The 15,467-nt window shown below is 40.2% G+C and overlaps 1 protein-coding gene across 3 annotated transcripts in view; it reads left to right on the top strand.

Moving 5' to 3' along the window:
• The window catches only part of ATE1 (arginyltransferase 1), an 87,511-nt gene that overhangs the window by 56,315 nt on the left and 15,729 nt on the right, over nt 1-15,467 (top strand). For all 3 annotated transcript variants that reach the window (XM_065672405.1, XM_065672406.1, XM_065672404.1), the window contains one exon: nt 5,853-5,973. In XM_065672405.1, coding sequence (XP_065528477.1) covers nt 5,853-5,973 — 121 coding nt within the window. The remainder of the gene's footprint in view (nt 1-5,852; nt 5,974-15,467) is intronic.

Here is a 15,467-nt window from a genome sequence, read left to right as displayed (position 1 = left end):
ACAAACTCTGCTGGTGTTTTTCATCTCATGCGCTTACCAGATCCCTCAGATTTTGCAAAATATTTCAGAAGTAATCTCCAGACTAAAGTCTCATTAAAACCTTTGCCCTTCCCGTGGAACAAAAGTTCAGAGACGTTCTGGTTGATTCTGATTTGGAAACTGTAAAACAGTATCATGGTGTGCAGTATTCCTTTAGGTTTCACAGCTTCACTGTAAAATAGAGTTCCAAAAGCTTCCAATTAAAATAATAGAATCATAGAATAGTTAGGGTTGGAAGAGACCTTAAGATCATCCAGTTCCAATCCTCCTGCCGTGGGCAGGGACACCTCACACCAAACCATGTCACCCAAGGCTCTGTCCAACATGGCCTTGAACATTGCCACAGATGGAGCCTTCGCAACTTCCTTGGGCAACCCATTCCAGTGCCTCACCACCCTCACAGGAAAGAATTTCCTCCTTATATCCAATCTAAACTTCCCCTGCTTAAGTTTTAACCCGTAACCCCTTGTTCTATCACTACAGTCCCTCCCCAGCATCCCTATAGGCCCTCTTCCGATACTGGAAGGCTGCTCTGAGGTCTCCACGCAGCCTTCTCTTCTCCAGGCTGAACAGCCCTGAATTTCTTAGCCTGTAAGGGAAAGTACCTTAAAGGATCTTTCTTTTATATTATATAGGAGGGAAAATGACCCAAATAGTGAAAATGAAATGTCTTGGAGGTAGTTTTTATTAAACAGTCACATTTATACTGCAATAAGTTGACTTGATAGAAGAAATCACATACTCGGGAATTTATTACCTATACTAATTTTCAATATTGCTTTTTTAATCAGGCCATTTGATAGATTCATCAGATATTTATAACGATGCACTTTATTCCTTTTGTTTTCTTTATATCTTTCTTCTACCTTGTGCTCTCCTGCTTCTTGAACAAAGCAGTTTGGATGTGTTCCCTCTGTGGCTCTTTCCCTCTGTTTCAAAGGAGAGATTGACTAGGATAGTTAAAGGTATAGAATAGCTTATGTAAGAGGATGCAGTACAGAGTTTAGGTCCCTTCAGTCTGGTGGGGATACCATCATGTGTAAAAATCATGAGGGGCATGGTGATAATGCAGTGATTGTTCGCCGCATTTCTGGACTAGAGGTAGCAATAAACTGCAGTATGCAGATTGAAGTAAGTCAAAGCAGTTGTCAGGATTATTGAATGGCAAAATGCGTCATTACTGAAGTTACCTGGTTGTGGAAAGATCTGTATTGCAAAGTGTTGGAGGTCAAGAGAGCATTGGCAGAATAACAGTATGTATTTACACTGTTCTTTTAGTCTTTGCTGAGTAGATGGATGTGAGAGATGCTGTTTGACTATCCTGTGAACATCCGGTATGGCCTGCAAGTGGCTGTTCCAACAGCTCAAAATGTGCTCGTATTCTGTCTCAAGAAGGGTGTTTCTGTATGTCCATGAAAATCTTAAACAGCACCAAAACCAAGGAAATTTAAGGAAAATGTATTCTTTATTTCCAAAAACATTTCAAAATAGCCCATTTTATGTCTTGTTGGATATTTCTTGACAGAATACACAGACAGAAATATGTGCAGCTGTACATGGGCAGAGTGCATTTCAGCAGCAGGTGGTACTGGATTTAAGATGCTGAAACATACGATAAGTGCTTAGGGATGGTCTGTAAGATGATACCATTTGTTGAAAGATTTGTGGTCTAAGTATTCCCAAGGTGGTCTGGACAAGCATAAACAGTGCTACTGTGCAAGAGCTGTTATAGTACGAGATAAAAGAAAGCAAAAATGTTTTCAGTTGTGGAATTTTACCATCAGTGGAATTACTTGTGAGATGTGGGCGAATCGAATCTGCAGCCAAAGAGAAATCCTTTTCAAAAGCAGTTTTGCAAATCTGATGAAGTTCGACTGTGATAAATAGCTCTGGAGCAGTGCCCTTCAGGAGATCCCTGTTCTATTTTGGATTTATGTTAGGTGTATACTGCAAATCAGCCATAGTAAGAGTGACAATGAATGTAAGTAATACTCTTAGAGGCAATTTTTAATATTATGCAATTGTTCTACAATGAATAATGAAACGTGACTATTTTTCATGAAATAAAGGTGCTCCTGTACATGAGGCAAAATCTGGCTGGGATCTCAGGTTCAGATGTGTTCACAGTCCAGAAATAAGGGGAGAGGAGGCAAAAATAAAGTGGGGCGGATTCATAGTTGTTTATTTTCATATTGAGGTTTTTGTAAGAAAAGAAGCAAATTGAGAGCAACTACTTAGGGGTGGGGAAAGAAAAGGCAAAAGTCCTTGGAAGTCATTGCATTTGATTTAACAAATTCTGTGGGTTCCCTTTTTAATTCTATCAATACAGACACAGTGCCAATCCTCTTCAGTGGGAAATGCTGCAGCATGTCTATGTGCTACCACTTCCTTCCTGGAATGAGTCATGGGATGTGGGTTTAACCAGTAGTGTAAATAAAACGCCTTTACGGGAGAAATAGCTGACTTCTAGTTTCGTTTGGAAGTGCTTTTAGATAGGATATTGAAGATCATCAATGGTTTGTTTAATTTTTACCTTCTAATTACCTTGTGTGTCATCACCACAGCCTCGTGTATCTTCAGGGGTGTTTATTAACAAGATTCTAAATTTGAAGGAAGGAAAACATGTAAAGGAAGTCACCTCAGAACTATTTCTTCCTCTTTCCTTCGTAAGTAGGGTATTTGGTTGCCCAAAATTAATACTGAACCTACAGCGATGGATTCTGTAATCAATTCTTGCCATTACTCTTTTGCCCAGTACTAAAGAAGCTCTTTCTTGTTATAATCAAGCTAGTAATCCTGCAGTGCAGTTAATTTTATACATAGAATGGTTTGGTTTGGAAAGGACCTTAATATCATCCAGTTCCAACCCCCCTGCCATGGGCAGGGATGCCTCACACTAGACCATGTTGCCCAAGCCTCTGTCCAGCCAGGCCTTGAACACTGCCAAGGATGGAGCATTTACCACTTCTCTGGGTGACCTGTTCTAGTGCCTCACCACCCTCACAGTAAAGAACATCTGCCTTAGATCTTTTAAACCCATCACCCCTTGTACTATCACTACAGTCCCTGATGAAGAGTCCCTCCCCAGCATCCCTATAGGCCCCCTTCAGATACTGGAAGCTGCTCTGAGGTCTCCACGCAGCCTTCTCCTCCCCCAGTTTTCTCAACCTGTCTTCATACAGGAGCTGCTTCAGCCTCTGATCATCCTTGGGGCCTCCTCTGGACTTGCTCCAACAGTTCCATGTCCTTCTTATATTTGGGACACCACAACTGCACACAGCATGTTCCATTTTATACAGAATATGATGTTATAGGAGTAGTTGGGAAGTTTAGACTAGGGCAGCATATGAAATAATTTTCACGTGTTAGATTCACAAATGTGATGCATTTCAAGATGCAGGGGCAGTGTCTTGTAGGAAAACTGTAAGTGATCGAGCAGTCTTTACTTATAACCATGAGTACATCCATACAACTAGGAAAGACTAAATTGCCGCCTTGTACTTACTGTGCTTAAGCAACAGCTCTGAACGATGCTTACTTGGCTATTTCTGCCTTCTTTGCAAGTTGAGAAAATGTCTTTAAATCAACACGAAATCATGTTCTATTTTTTCTTTTTGACTGAATGAAAAGGCTTATTTTTTTTCTCCCCAAGTTCTTAAATTGTTTCATTCGAGTAATGGTGACTAAAAGTGTTCTTCAAGCATTGCCTTCGCATACCTTTCAACTATTTCTGTTTAGATAGCCTAACGTTTCAAAGTGGTTTATTTAATAATGTCATTTCCATTCCTTGCGTTTAGAGAATTTTCTAAGGCCTGGAGGTTTAAGCTTCTGCATGGAATGGGAGGGATATTGTTTTAATTTAATATAAAAATTTGCATTTAATTAAAAATAGAAAAAATAACCTCAAAAAGCAACAACAGTAGTTACAAGGAATGTTTTTCGAATGAGAAAATCAGAGTCATACAGACTCATTTTGGAAAGGTACATCAGGGATGTGACAATGCTCAGCATGAAGCCTGGTTTGGGTTTGGCTGGCTTTTTCCATGTGGACAGTTCCGAGTTTGTTCTTCTGGAGGTAATTTTTATATTTCTTACTCAACAATTTACAGTTGGTGGAAAATACATAGTAAAAAATGTTAATTCTACTTGTAAATATCATAGAATCACAGAGCGGTTTGGGTTGGAAGAGTCCAGTTCCAACCCCTGGCATGTGCAGGGACCCCTTCCACTGCAGCAGCTTGCTCCAAGCCCCTGTGTCCAACCTGGCCTTGAGCACTGCCAGGGATGGGGCAGCCACAGCTTCTCTGGGCACCCTGTGCCAGCGCCTCAGCACCCTCACAGGGAAGAGCTTCTGCCTAAGAGCTCATCTCAGTCTCCCCTCGGGCAGGTTAAAGCGATTCCCCTTGTCCTGTCCTTACAGGCCCTTGTCCAAAGCCCCTCTCCAGGTTTCTTGTAGTTCTTTAGGCACTGGAAGCCTGTGAAGATTCAAACATTAAGAGAACAAAAAGAATTGGGAATCTCTGCAAACATTAAAGAAAGGTTCTTCTGATTCTCCAAAATTGGGTATTGTTGGGTAAGATTTTGTCTACCAGAACAGCAAAGCTTGTGAATGCAACTTGAAAAATCAAGTTCTTATCACCAGATTGTAGCCACAGTGATTATCTATGTCCCTTCCCAAACCTTGGGCAGCTTTGTTCAAGCCCACCTTACCTTTTTTCACAGTAGATGTTGGAATAAAAATCAACTTGACATCAAGCTGATCGACTTCATTACCTATTTAAAGTATTTGACAAGAAGAACTCTTAATTGCATCAACTGCAGTGTGAATTCTTATAATGCCCATTCTAATGCTGTTCCTTCAAGACCTGTATAATTGAGAGCCTTAAACTTTTTCATTCTATTTAGTGTATGTCTTTTTCAAGCTGATAAGTATAAGGAATTTTGAATTTAAAAATGGATTTGATATTGCCACCATATGGCTCTGCACATTGGGAGGATATGGCGAAAATGAATAATGGCTCAAAGATAGAGTTTTCACTTAAGTTACAGGCTGGTGAATAATCGTATTTCAAATCAAACGAAGATCTGATTCAGGGAGGTTATTATTGCTGAGGTGGTGATTTTTCACTGCAGCTGAAGGGAAAATAATGACGACTGCTTAATTTCTGGGAATGTCTGCAAAGAATGTCTTTTTAATAAATCAAGGGGAAATGGTAGCATTTCACTAATCATTCATTACCTGTAAGCTTTTCCAGGAAAAACTCCATGAATTACAAAGCAAATGCTACTATTTAAGTAGCAGTGACCAAAATGCTCCATCACTAATGCAATAAAAAGAGCATCCTGCTTACTCTTAAGTGATTTCTCTTCTTCTATTAGGACTTTTTATTTGGTCTCCATTATTTGCTGGAATTGCCACCACTCGAGATGAGCTGCTTTTGGAGGTGCTGAGTGTTTTAGTGTCAGCACCAGCTCAGCAGAGCTCTAGAGGATAACTCAAATACCACGTTTCAGTCAGCAAAGCCAAAACCTTTCCAGTTCATCTTGGATACCATAAAAATGTGTTATGTTAATTTTATGTTTTCATCAAGTGCCAAGGCTGAGTTTGTATTCCTGAGGTGGTGCTGAAGTTACTGAAGAAGTAAGGCTGTGATTTAAGTTTCAGTGAAGCCTTTTCTGACTCATTTGGTGTAGATTAGATTAAAACTATTCCTTGTTCATAGGAAAATCTGGAAAGGTTTAGCCAGAGTGTTCTTGTGCAACTGATACGATGACTCTCTTTTTCTCCTTGTTTTTATTTCTCTCCTTTCTAGGGTCAGTACAGGCCCTCTGACTTGTTGTGCCCAGAGACATACATCTGGATGCCTATTGAGCAATGTCTGCCGCTGCTTGAACACTCAAAGTACTGTCGATTCAACCAGGATGGAAAAGCAGGTAAGTTTATCAATAATGCTAAGCCTATACATTGGCTGTCTTGTTTTTATAATGTATTGGTGTCATCTGATGCTGAAGCATTATGGAAATTTTCCCTGTAAAGGAGAAAAAGTATAAAATTCACAACTCCATTAAGCCTTAGCCAAAAGAGAGATTTATCTTCTACCCTAAAATAAGCAATACAATGTTAAGCACATCCTGTTTTCCAGACTAGGTATAGTTTAAAATAGCACCTATTTCTGCCTTGCAGATAATTTGTTATTCTGTGCATGAATAAAACCAATCAAATAATTGTTCCTCCCTTGCATTCCAGTCGGATGAATGCATAAAGAAAGGGAATTAGAATTAATACAGGAAGGTGAAAGGGCTGGAGAAGCTTAAAGGTATCAAGTGCTTTTGTTAAGAAACAAACTGGCAGATTTAGTTTAACAATCCGTCAGTGAATTTGAAGAGTGCAGTGAACAGCAGAAATACCTTAAATGTCTTGAAGTGGATGAGACATAGGTTTTTACATTCTGTATAGTAGGTACTTCGTGATTTGCCAGCATGGAATAGTGGAAAATATTACTGACCAGAACATAATACAGTAATGATACTGTAAAACAATGCAATCAAATGGAAAGAAATACATGGACTCGTAGCTACTGGCTCTGTGGGCTGAGTGCAGGCCATGAGGGAGCTTTGTTAAGAGATGCTTGGGGTGGTGCTTGGGTGGAAAGGAAAAACTGATCAACTATTTTCTGTTAATTGCAAATTGCTGAATATCCTTTTCCTGAGATTTTCTCTTTCTCCACTGAATAACAGTTGGGAAAGGTTGTGGTATTGTTCAGAGATGCCAGTGATTAAACTCAAAAGTATGTAACACCATGGTCTGTTTCTAGCCATCAAAATACAGATTTGGCTGTCTCTGAGTGGTCTTCAACAACTGCTTCTTTCTTTTTACTTTCATGGCTATGGTTCGGTACAGTTTTCATTCACTGTCTGTTAAGTGTTGGAAGGGCAGGGTAGAGGTACATTAATGGAATTTGGGGGGAGAGGACTGACCCTTCAGTAGGTTTGTGAACTTCTGGAAAAGCTGCTTGAGTTCCTTGCTTTTCCTTATCCTGTGTGTGCTACTGTTTATGCTGTGACTTGGTTGCTCCACTGGAACGTTATGATTATAAGAACCACAAAAATGAGGTTCAGATACAGACACTGATTTAAAAGTTTTAGTAGCAGAATCAACTTAAGTGTGCAAAGAGCATAGAATGTTCTTCAGTGGTGGTTGTGCAGGTAAACACTTGAAGTGGTGGGAAGTAGACTGGGGAGCATGCTTGAGTCCTCTCTGGAAAGAGCATTTATCACCATGGGAAAAGCTCAGTGTGTAAGAGATGTAAACGGGTGGCACACCATGTCTTGATCAACCAGAGTAATTGTTAGGTTGGTGAGAGGATACTGGAAACAAATTACAAAGGTAGGAGGAAGAAGGAAAATGGGTTTGGGGGCCGATGATGTTCAAGATACTGTTGGTATTGAGAGAGTGTAAAAACGACAACTAAACTACTGCCTTGGAAGGTGTGAACCCCAAACAAGCAAAGGGGCATCATCATCATCTCGATTCTGTTGAATTCCTCTGGCATACCATGCATGTGGGAGTGTCAGGGTCTAAAACTTTGCATCATTATCAGCACAGAGTCTCTCACTCCAGACATTACTGGAACCATGACATACGCCCTGTGGCTTAAGGAAATTAAAACACAACTACACGTTGAAATGCATTGGGCCTGCTGTGAGCTTATCGTCATTTGAGGTTTAAGTGGCTGTTAGCTCTAAGGAAGCTATTGCTCAACTGTAAAATCAGTTTCCTTCTTACTTCTTTACTCTCCACAATAGTCAGTAATAGGAGTTTAATGAAGCTACAGTGACTTTAAAAAAGAGCAACGGGAATGATCATGTGCTTTATTCCTCTTGAATCAGCTTTCTATTGTACTGCCCATAATTATGTCAGTTAGACAGCTTGTGATTTATCAGGAGTGGGGCTTCCAACGTAGAAACTGAGGGCAAGAACCAGTCAACAACTGGGGGAAATAGTGCAACTTGCCTTGCTGCCTGGGGCAATGAAACAGTCCCTGGAAATGGTCATCTTTTAGTATTGTCTGTAATGTCAGAATATTTCTGAAACATTACCTCACACTAGTTTGATGATCGTGTTTGGTAACTTTGAACTCCTTTTCCCTCCCTTTAAAAGAGTAAAAAAACCCCAACCTAATAAATGTACCAGTTGCAGGTTATAAAAATGCATCATAGAGCAGCAGTGAGTGCTGCTTCAGGAGAGAACCGTCCAAGTCTCTGCAATAGGAAAAGGATTTCTGAGTATCCATGCACATTACACTGCAGAGCTCTTTCCTGTAATCAGATTTATTTTTTCTTTTCTGGAAAAAAGAACAGACAAAGAAAAAGTGCTGAATTTATTTTAAAGTATCAGACAATATTAATGGATATTTGCAGAGCAGTTTTCCTGGTTTGCATTACGTGGTTGTTCCAAGCTTGTGCATTTTCAAATGGTTTTTAAAGTGTATTGTTTTCCATCCCCCTCTCCTCTGACGTCTTGAACTTTTGTTAACAGTTTGAGAATGAAGAAGAGGATGGGCAAAACTAAACAGAGTTCTTAACTCTTTATAGCACAGGGATGAGTCTAGAAATGTGTCTAACAGTTAATAACTTAAAAAAGCAATCCCAAGAACTGGAATAACTGTTATTGTTTAGGATGGCAAATCATGGGCACCTGGTGATTGAAACAGATCCAACTCTTCACTACTTCTGGACAGTGTAATGAGATCCAGCCTTACTTAACCTCAAAACTCTACAGTCACACAGAGACAGGAATGAGGTCTTCTGCCAGCAAACACCCAAATGTGATAAATGAACTGCTAGTGGGCCCGTTATGTGCAGTTCCTAACATGTATTGAAAAATATCAGCTACTTCAGGAAAAAAGCATGCATAGAAATACTCAAACATTGATAGAATCACAGAATGGTTTGGGTTAGAAGGGACCTCAAGATCACCCAGTTCCGTGGGCAGGGATGCCTCACACTAGACCATGTTGCCCAGGGCTCTGTTCAACCTGGCCTTGAACGCCACCAGGGATGGAGCATTCACAGCTTCCCTGGGCAACCTGTTCAGTGCCTCACCACCCTCACAGTAAAGAACTTCTTCCTGATATCTAACATAAACTTCTTTGTTTCAGTTTCAGTTTGAACCCATCACCCCTTGTCCTGTCACTACAGTCCTGATGAAGAGTCCCTCCCCAGCATCCTTGCAGGCCCCCTTCAGATACTGGAAGGCTGCTCTGAGGTCTCCATGCAGCTTTCTCTTCTCCAGGCTGAACAGCCCTGAATTTCTTAGCCTGTAAGGGAAAGACTCTTTCTTCTATATTATGTAGGAGGGAAAATGCCCTGAATAGTGAAAATGAAATGTCTTGGAGGTGCTCCAGTCCCCTGATCATCCTCGTGGCCTCCTCTGGACTTGTTCCAGCAGTTCCATGTCCTTTTTATGTTGAGGACACCAGAACTGCACACAATGCTCCAAGTGAGGTCTCACAAGAGCAGAGTAGAGGGGCAGGATCACCTCCTTCGACCTGCTGGTCACACTTCTTATGAGAAAGGATTATTAGGACTTTTATTATTAACCACTAATAGTGGTTAATAAAAAAAGTCACTTATAGATAAATACAGAGATAAATAGATAAAATAATAGATTCTTTGGCTACTAATGCATTCTGAATATTGAGGTGGTGCTAAATTTCATTTAACAGGCTATTAGGTGGAAGCACAGATAGAGTTATATTAAAGAAAAGAAGAAGTTAATTAAAAGATTGCTCTACAGATAAATACTTGTCAGGGACTTTGAGAACATACCAAAGCTGGTGAGCAAAATTCAGTCACATGCTAGTGTCTGCTGACATATTCCTGGGTAGGGTCTGTTTGTCTTACTAGTTATCTTCCTTCTCTCAAAGCAGTCTTCAGGGTTTTACTTTTTGTACTTTCTTCTGCAGCTTTGTCCACAGAACAAATACAGTATGAAAAGAATTACAAATAATGTAGTTGGCATCCGGGCAATGCTTTTATCCTTCCACTGACCGTTTTTTCTGACATGAATCCAGTGCCATGTCTTTTTCTGACATCTGTTGAGATTTTCAGTTTGTTTCAGCCTGAGAAAAATGTGTTCATGAGTAAAATCATTATGAAAATGTACTTTTGGGATGGTAGTTAAATTAGTGGGAAACCTCAATTCTTTATTCCCATCAGCACTGGACTGTCAAGACTTTAAAGAAACAACTTCAGATAAGGGCAGATACAACCTCAACCTAATGCGGTGGCATCAGAGCCTTCATAGTTTATGGCCTTCTGACTTTGTCATTCATACATGTGGGGTGCACATTGTGCCAGCCAGGGTGCACAGGGTGCTGTTGCCCACGTGAAAAAGGTAGGCTTGATCTGAATTGCCCATGCCAGTCTCAGTGGTGGAATTAGCTTCCCATCTCCCTGTGTCCGCTGCTTTGAGCAGAAGCTTCTAGTAGTGCAGATTAAGAAGGACTTTTCTTGCCTTGACTCGTTTGCTGAAGTTGATATATTGGCTGAGCTGATAGACATCTGTTCAACTTCCTGTATATCTAATAATAGAGTGAAATCAAAATGGAATCAAATGGAATACATTAATTGAAATGAAAGTACTTAAGTGTTGAAATATACACATAACAAAGGCATACATAGTCTCCTCTGTTGGCTTTGTGTGTTCATGGAGACAAGACACTCTTTGCTCCAAAGAGTCTTTAACGCAGACCACAATGGATGCAAAAAGATGGTATAAAGAGAAGCACTTCTGGCTTGTCTGGTCATTTATAATAATAGACTAAATTATAGTAACATAGTAATAGACTAAACTCTATGAATTTTCTTATAAACAACACAGTGAAGGAGAGTTTCAAAGAGGGATCTAAGGAAGTACATTAATTACCTTTTAGAGGTTATGGATAAATCTTTTGCAGCATGAGAGGTGTAGGAGAAATGAAAAATGCGGGAGACACAAAGGAGCTTCCTTTGAAGCAGTTTTGCTTCCTTGAACTTCCTTTGGCAGTTCATACAAAATTATTGATTTTAAATCTATATGGAGACCTCATAGCAGCCTTCCAGTACCTGAAGGGGGGCTATAGGGATGCTGGGGGGGGACTCTTCATTAGGGACTGTAGTGACAGGACAAGGGGTAACGGGTTCAAACTTAAACAGGGGAAGTTTAGATTGGATAGAAGGAGGAAGTTCTTTACTGTAAGGGTGGTGAGGCACTGGAATCGGTTGCCCAGGGAAGTTGTAGGTGCTCCATCCCTGGCAGTGTTCAAGGCCAGGTTGGACAAAGCCTTGGGTGGGATGGTTTAGTGTGAGGTGTCCCTGCCCATGGCAGGGGGATTGGAACTGGATGATCTTCAGGTCTTTTCCAACCCTAACTATTCTATGATTCTATGATTTGGTAGCTGATCCATGCTTTCCCTGCATGGAAAGATGGGGCAATAAATTTTGCAGTAGTTCATACAGGGAGAATGATGAGGACTTGACAAGAACAGAAGAAAGCTGTTGAAATAAGTAATGGTAAGATTAAAACTTAAAAGTCCATCTAGATGTTTGTAGAGATGAATGAGAGGCTGGTTTTTAGATCCACTACATAGAAAGAAACTTGATGCGAAAACCCAAAGAGATCACAAAACCAGTCATATGCCAGAAATTTGCCAGTGCCTAACAGTTCAGCAACCAGTTTCCTCTCACTCTTCTTGATGCAGACCAGACATTGCATCTGTCATCTCCACATAGCAATAAAGACCTTGCCTTCTTCCAGGAGAGGCGTGGAAGTCCTTAGAAGAATTGAGGCTTTATAGTATTTCCAGCTGATCTGAGCCAAAATGACGATAGGCATTGAAGTCAAATGAAGATAATTTGTCTTTTCTGTGCTTTTCAATGATCTGCCTGCAGCCACCCAGGAACTGATGGGGCTACATCTACACAAAAGGCAGATGGTGAAATCCAAAGTCTTCTAAATTGCCTTATGTTCACATACAAGTTTTAACCTTTGGAAAAACCCCCAAAACCAAACCAACACTAAAACTGGTGCCTGAACTCTGCTTTCCAGGAGTGCCAGAGTCCTGGCCACTGCACGTAGCTGTGTAGTGGTCAGAATTCAAAAGTGAGAGGTCTCATTTCAGTCTCACAAGCATCACTCTGTAAGAAAACCCCATTCAATGTATTACCTTACAGAGTTGATACCAAACCGCTGTTTGAACTAAAGAAAATTAAGATTTACACTCTTCTTCTGTAGTAGTCTTAACAACTTTTATTGAAAGATTTTATCATTTATTTCAAGCTTCTGGAAATACAGGCTGAAAAAAAACCCCTTTTTTCCCCTTTAGAAATACATCTTTCTGAGCTATTATAGAACTAATTCCATTTTCTTTGCTGCATGCAGTATAACAATTTCCACAGCTCTGCAGCATTGTGTTTCTGCACATAAGAAGCTAGAGCAGCAAAACCAAGCAACATGCCTAGTGTTTAATAACCTCTGAATCCTTTTACTAGTGACTTGATTATGTATCTTACTGCTGCTTGCATGAAACTGAGGGCTGTTAGTTCTAGTAAATAGAATTCTTACCTAGAAATCTGCAGGTTTGGGCAGTTCATACAAAACTATTGATTTTAAATATATATTGGTGTGGGTAGCGCTTTCACCAGAAAGCAACTGTTTGAATAATGTTGATTTCTAGTGCTGTGTTTTACAAAACCTGTAATTTTATGCACAGTTTAGATACTGTTCTTTGCTAATGCAAAGGGCATATTTCAGAAATGTTTTACATTTATTGTGCTTGTGAAGGCAAGTATTTGGTTGATTTCCCTTTTTGTTCCTCATCAAGTCCAGTGGCTGTTTAATTTTAAGATATATTAAAAGAATATAGAGTATTAACATGATCCTGGTCTTGTTCCTCCTTCTTCTGTGAATGGAAAAGCTATGATCACATATTTATATCCACAAAGTGAACTGTGGTTGCCATTTGGTCACGTCTCATAGTGTAGATCCTTGGCAAAGTGATGGGTACGTGTAGGGGTGCAGCTTCAAATCTACTCAGATGGATTAATGCGAAAGACAGTATCCATTAATGTTTATAAGAGTAGTTGTGATGCGGATTAATGTTTATAAGGAGAAAGGCAATGAAGTTCTTGAGATGATGAAAATGTGGTCACAAAACCCTCACAGATGGAAAACATTAAACAAACTGTTTAGAACTGTGCAATCATCTGATTAGGGAGAAATTGCTGGTGTGCTCTAACCAACTGCTGTTTATAATTCTTTAAAGATACAGTGTTGTGTACTTTGGCAAGGTAGGAAACAGTTTAAATAAGTTCTGGTAAATCATGAACTGAATTCTTCTGAAGAACTAACTTTCCACTATATTATCAGAGGTATTGGTAATAAATGTGAATTCTATAACCAAGAAAAAGAGAGATTTATCAGTTCTTTCTAGCAGCTCCTTCAGAAGAGACACATCTTACAAGTTTGTGTCTGTTCCTAATTAGGTTTATAAACACTTAGAATCGTCAGAATGCAGATTTCTAAATCCAGGGTGATCCTTGAGCATACAAGATATTTAAACAAAGAAGATAGTGCCAAGAAGGTATAGCCAGATGCAATTTTCCCTTTCCTTTTTAGTATGCTTGGATTAAATTGGAAGGACTGTCATGGGGTTTTAGCCTCATACATGAAAATACGCTCAACTATTCCACTGCTTCTGTAATAAAAAGGTAGTGCTGTTAACTCAATTGGTGGCTCTTAAAAACTGGCACTGCATAAATTGGTGTGTGGGGGTTAGAAATGACACTGAACCATGAGCTCTGCAATGGAGTCTCCCAAAACAATCAATTGCAAGAACAGAAAGGTCTTTAAAATGTGATTTGAAGTATGCTCATAATATGAAGTTCATTTTGCATTGTTCGAGCAAATCTCAAACTTTCCTAAGTATTTCTGATTTACAGGTTTGTATTTTGTGATATTATAAAGAGATCTGCTTCTGACATATACGTGGCAGAGTAAACCAATGCCCCTCGAGAAGCACCACTGTCTGACTTGGAATCATAGAGGGACTCTTCGTCAGGGACTGTAGTGATAGGACAAGGGGTAACGGGTTAAAACTGAAACAGGGGAAGTTTAAATTGGATCTAAGGAGGAAATTCTTTCCTGTTAGGGTGGTGAGGCACTGGAATGGGTTGCCCAGGGAGGTTGTGAGTGCTCCATCCCTGGCGGTGTTCAAGGCCAGGTTGGATGAAGCCTTGTGTGGGATGGTTTAGTGTGAGGTGTCCCTGCCCATGGCAGGGGGGTTGGAACTGGATGATCTTAAGGTCCTTTCCAACCCTAACTATTCTATGATTCTATGATTCTATAAAGAGATCTGCTTCTGACATATATGTGGCAGAGTAAACCAATGCCCCTCGAGAAGCACCACTGTCTGACTTGGAATCATAGAGTCACAGAATGGTTTGGGTTGAAGGGACCTTTAAAGTTCATCCAGTTCCAACCCTCTGCCATGGACAGGGACACCTTCCACTAGAGCAGCTTGCTCCAAGCCCCTGTGTCCAACCTGGCCTTGAACACTGCCAGGGATGGGGCAGCCACAGCTTCTCTGAGTACCCTGTGCCAGTGTCTCTGGATCTACTTCTAGTGGAGTTCATGAAACAGTCGGCTTGGACTGCAGAATTCCCAGAAGTATGTTTTAATCCAAAATGACTGTCATAAAAGTTGTGTAATGAACAGATGTATTTTGAAATTGCGTATTTTATTTGAGGACTTTGCTTGGAAAATAAAGATACCCTGACATACTTCTCACATTGCAGAGATGGTCGTGTGCTGAAGATACTTCTTCACCATTTGAATCAGTGTTCAATAGTTATATTGAATATTGCCTCTCTAGAAGAATAATTATGTGCTTTTTGGTGACGGGACCAGAAGTGAACTCATTGGTTGGTGAAGATTCAGGGGAATGTGGGAAAGGTCAAGGAGCGCCAAATCTTGTAGGACTCATTTTCCATATGCAGAAGGTGTTAGAAACATGAGAACAGAACTGAAAAATGAAATAATATAGGATAAGCAGGGAGATCATGCAGATTTGAGCCATGCTGAGGATAACCAGCATATGGGCTTCATTTCAAAATGCGATAAAAGTTAAAAGCTGTAATTAGCTGCAGATACAGAGCAGCTGTGGAAGTGACACCACAGGCATGTGCCTTGCTCAGCCACACGCCACCAGCCACCATGGCAAACTTGTTCCAGGGTCAGACCTTTTGTAACGGCCCTGGGTGCCTCAGAACATGTTTACTGTCTGTCCTGGTGACATCATCCCGACTTCTCACATGGAACATAATTGCTTCCATGTTTTAATTAATTTAGCCAGCAAATTGATTGTTGTAATCTGATTTATTTAGTC

This window comes from Lathamus discolor, chromosome 3 (assembly GCF_037157495.1).
Source record: "Lathamus discolor isolate bLatDis1 chromosome 3, bLatDis1.hap1, whole genome shotgun sequence".
In the NCBI taxonomy this organism is placed as follows: Eukaryota; Metazoa; Chordata; class Aves; order Psittaciformes; family Psittacidae; genus Lathamus; species Lathamus discolor.
This window is presented reverse-complemented; position numbering and strand designations above follow the sequence as displayed.